General features: G+C 35.6%; 1 protein-coding gene across 1 annotated transcript; it reads right to left on the minus strand.

Annotated features, from left to right (window-relative positions):
- Positions 1-2,596: 2,596 nt before the first annotated feature.
- Positions 2,597-3,529, minus strand: LOC131478302 (putative vomeronasal receptor-like protein 4). The gene has a single exon (XM_058656986.1). It carries the CDS (start codon positions 3,527-3,529, stop codon positions 2,597-2,599), a length of 933 nt encoding a protein of 310 aa, XP_058512969.1.
- Positions 3,530-4,272: the final 743 nt, after the last annotated feature.

The raw sequence follows: 4,272 nt of genomic DNA on the forward strand, positions 1-4,272 counted from the left end.
CTACTGTGTGTTCTTTAGTTCAGGTATTTCAGTTTGGACCTAATTTTTAGATTATATCTCTGTGCTGATATATTCTTTAAATCTCTTCAATTCTTGATATCATTTCTCATTGTCTCTGAAGAGTTTTATGATTTTTTTTATATTCCCTGTCTGGAAGATCTTCATATCCTCATCTGCAGTTATTGTTTGTTAATTTTTGTGGAAAGCACTAGTTTCCCCATATGTTGCTTCTGGTTTTCCTCTTGGCCTTTCAGATCTGTGGGCATTCTTGTTCCTCTTGGTAATGTGTGTGTCCCTATGGGCATTCAGTCTGTGCTGTTTTGCTGTTTTTCTCAGGTTCCTGGAGTAAGAGAGGCTGCTGAGGCACAGGAATAACAGCTCTGCAATACTTGGGATGGGTTATTCATTGAACCACCCTCTTCAAGTAGTAGATATGGCATTTTGATCTGGGAGAGTAGCAGATCAGGCAGGCACATTGACAGCTGACAGGGATCCACACTCTCCTGTGTTATTTGGCATCTGGTCCAGAATCCCCCCTCTAACCCAAGGATTCTGTGTCTTCCTATTGGGTTGTCTTGGTATACATCAGAGTGTTTAGGGTATAGACCCTTTGGCTGTATGTATGTTCAGTTTTTGCTCGATGTGTCCCTCTCTCAGGTGGTTCACTCCCCAGATGTTCCCTTCCCATTACCTAATTCTTCAGTGGTGTGCCCTCCACAGTCATGGCAGCTTTTGGTCAGGTGCCCATGGATGTTTTTTCATGTTTGCCTTCCTTTACCAGTGTTTTGTCCTATAATTTTTTAAATAATTTTTTCCTACCACTGTCTCTTTCAAAAGGCTCGTGCTGGGAGTCTCCCTGTACTTGTTTGAAATGCATGAGCCTTTTGTCTGTGGCATGGGATGTCTTCCCATTGCTCACATGTGGTCACCTTCCTAGAATGCCAGCTCTAATCCTGAACATTTTCAGCAGTTATTCCTCATCTTCATGGCACTTGCCTCCCTCCATTGACACAAGGCAGCTTCAGTCAGCTCAAGTAGTGTTTATCCTATTCCAACTCTACATTCATCCAGATTCCTGTTCCAAAGCTTTGTGCAGTCTCAGCTTGATTGGCCAATGTGTCATCTCTCAAATTGTGTATTATTAAAAGTATCACATTCTACAAACTTTCAATCTCTGTTCTAAATTGGTGAAGAGCGGTATTTTTCAAATTTTAAAAATGGATTTGTCAGGATATACATTTGGCTATTACAAAAATTACCTGAAGATATTTTAAATACTTTTTGGAATTGTGCTTTTTTTGGGGAAAATGCTATATGGTGTAATAACTTCAGGTGCACAAGGTTATGCTCAAAATTCATTAGACTCACAAAATGCATTAAAATCTTGAAAAGGAAATTTGAGAATTTCTAAACAAAAGGTGAAATAAATAAATCATCTAAGGAAGGGACCAAACTAAAAAACAAGTTTTCCATTCATCTAAAAATGCATAAGATATATGACAAATCTATTTGAATTGTTCAAATTGTAGCAGGCGAAAGGAATTTAAAAAAAGGCAAACATGACAAGCTGACTTAGCCACATATGAGAATCAATATGTATTTTTACACACAATATAAACTGCCAAAGCAAAATTCACATCACAAAAGCTTCTCACTTGGGAATTACATTTAAAATATGTAAGTAACTAAAAGTTATATGGAGGAATCAAAACAAAATGGCATTAAATTATATGCATAAAAATGTATGCTTAGAAAAAAGGAAGTAAATAAAGGATAGTGAAATTACTCAATACAAAACATGTGCTAATAGAATGAGCTGAACAAAACAACTTGCTAACAAACTCAGTTTGCTCACTTCATATAAATAAAACCATGTTTTTAAAAAGCCTGATGAACAGTAACTTTAAGAACACTTAGGTTAAATACATTCAAATCAATCCAATTTAAAATGTGCTTGAAATTATAAGCCTGCATATAGAAAAAATCAAATGGTAGAAATTAAATAATCCAGCATTTCTTTGAACTGTACAAAAGAAATGAAAGAAAGTATTGCACAAACTTTTATTGGGTAAGCTTCCAAAATTGACGACTAGACACAAATCTGCGGGTTGAGAAGTACACTGTGTCAATCAGTGACTTTAAAAAGTCACTTAAATGTTATCTATATTGTGTAACCTGAAAGAGCAAGAAGAGGTTCACTGAGAAAAGGAAAACAATCTACAAAAACAAGAGTAAACATCCCACATATTATGCAGTGTCAAAACAAAATCAAATATTAACCACCACAGATAAACTGGATAATACGTAAGTAGGCTTCAAATCAGAAGTAAGTTTAGATTACTTTCTGAAGTAATAAATAAGAATTTGATGTCAAAATGAGCTTCATAAGAGCAAACTCAGAAAATGCTTCCTACTCAAAGTAAGAAAAGTACAAAAGGCAGAATCTTCAATGCCATGGAATCTTTGAACTAGGAGAGGCATATAGACGTTGGTAATGTCAGAGTGAAAATAATTAAACACAAGTTAAAATAAGCAAAATTCTGAACATTGATATTACCTAAGAAACTATGGATTTAAAAATATCATGGAAAACAGACTACATTTTCAGACTTGCTACATTAACTGTTACAATCATTGTCATATCAATAATTTTTTTCAGAAGACCAAGTATTCGTTTATCAGAACTAAAATGTAACAAAGGACTGAAAGCGGAATAGACGTTCCCCAGAAGAATCTGAATATCCAAGACTACTGGTTCATATTTCCACAGCATAATTGAGAAGGATGAGATGGTCATATTCACACAGTACATAATCACAAAGAAGCTCACCAGCACAAGGACAGTACAGGTGGCTCTTTTTGCTGGGGAGATTCTTGAGGAAATGCTCATGCTGTGAAGGTACTCAGACTTCCTCTGATGGCTACATAAGAAAGTCACCAGGTACATGCTGGACAACAGCATGAGTCCTACAAATAAAACACGCTGGGATAATACAAGCATGAAAAATATTTTCCTAATGATGGAGTTCATTGAGGAAAGGGAGCAGTACTTACTGACATTGAGTAGATTGCTCTTATTGGAATGAGTCACAGTGTAGCTTATCATGCTACTGTTGGAAGACAAATTGACGGACCAAATACAGATTAAAGCAATGATAGTATAATTTGTGAGTTTATGTTTAAATCTTGACAAGCAAAAGGAGCTGGGACAGACGGTGATGACCTGAACGATGCTCAGGAGACAGGTGGTGGAGATGGATAGACCCCTCATCACCCGACTTACATAGGTCAAAAGCTTACATTTTAATTCATTTTCAAAATTCAGTGATTTAAACACGTTTTCAGATAAAAGACCCAGTGCAGTAAGAAGCATCACTATGTGGACAGAAGCCAGGTGGCAGGTGATTATATCAGTGGGTCTTGGCCTATAGACTTGGTAGATTGTGAGGAAGTGAAAGACGAGGAGAATGGCATTGGCTAAGATTCCAATGCTAGCTTGAAAAAAATATACAGTTTTCAGAGATAACATAGTGGAGACTGTTCACCCAGCATACTTGAAAATATTTCATATATCTGAAAAGAGACCTCATGTTATCAGGGATGCTCATATTATCATGAAACCCATCAAAAATCATTATTTTTGTTTTACCCACTTAATTTTATAAAATCTGAATGCTTAACAGAAATTCTTGGTAGTAAAAATTCTTCACTACTTTTTCTATAATGCCTAAAGTTTTGTCATTAATCTTTGAAATCCTATTTGTGGATTCAAAATAATTCTGTAACAAAGCGATCTTAATTTTTTTCTCTGAAATTTTAGAAGCACCCTCTATACATACACAGATGAAGCAAAATGGCTCACATTCAGAAATAGAATACAGGATCCTTCAGAAACCACATACATGCAATGAGTTAACAGTGGACTCACTGCAAAGTTGATTAAATGGCTGTTGAACATTATTCAAAGCATTAATCTACTAAAGCAAAAATACTTGTGTATTAGCATTGAAAACTGATTGCTCCATAAACTTGTATGTGCATCCTTAATGCAACATGGAGCCAGGAGAAGCACTGGGATCAACCTGATCACATGATTTGTTATTTCCGCACTAGAAGGATCACAAGCAATTTATTTTATAATATGTTTAAACATTGAATACTGTCTGTAAAATATTTTATTCACATATGTATGTAGCACCATTGGCCTACTTCTTGCATCATGAGCAATGCAGTAAAACAAAATAATTATAACATGGAACCCAGGAAAGCATT

The sequence above is a fragment of the Ochotona princeps genome, chromosome 2 (assembly GCF_030435755.1).
Source record: "Ochotona princeps isolate mOchPri1 chromosome 2, mOchPri1.hap1, whole genome shotgun sequence".
Lineage (NCBI taxonomy): Eukaryota > Metazoa > Chordata > Mammalia > Lagomorpha > Ochotonidae > Ochotona > Ochotona princeps.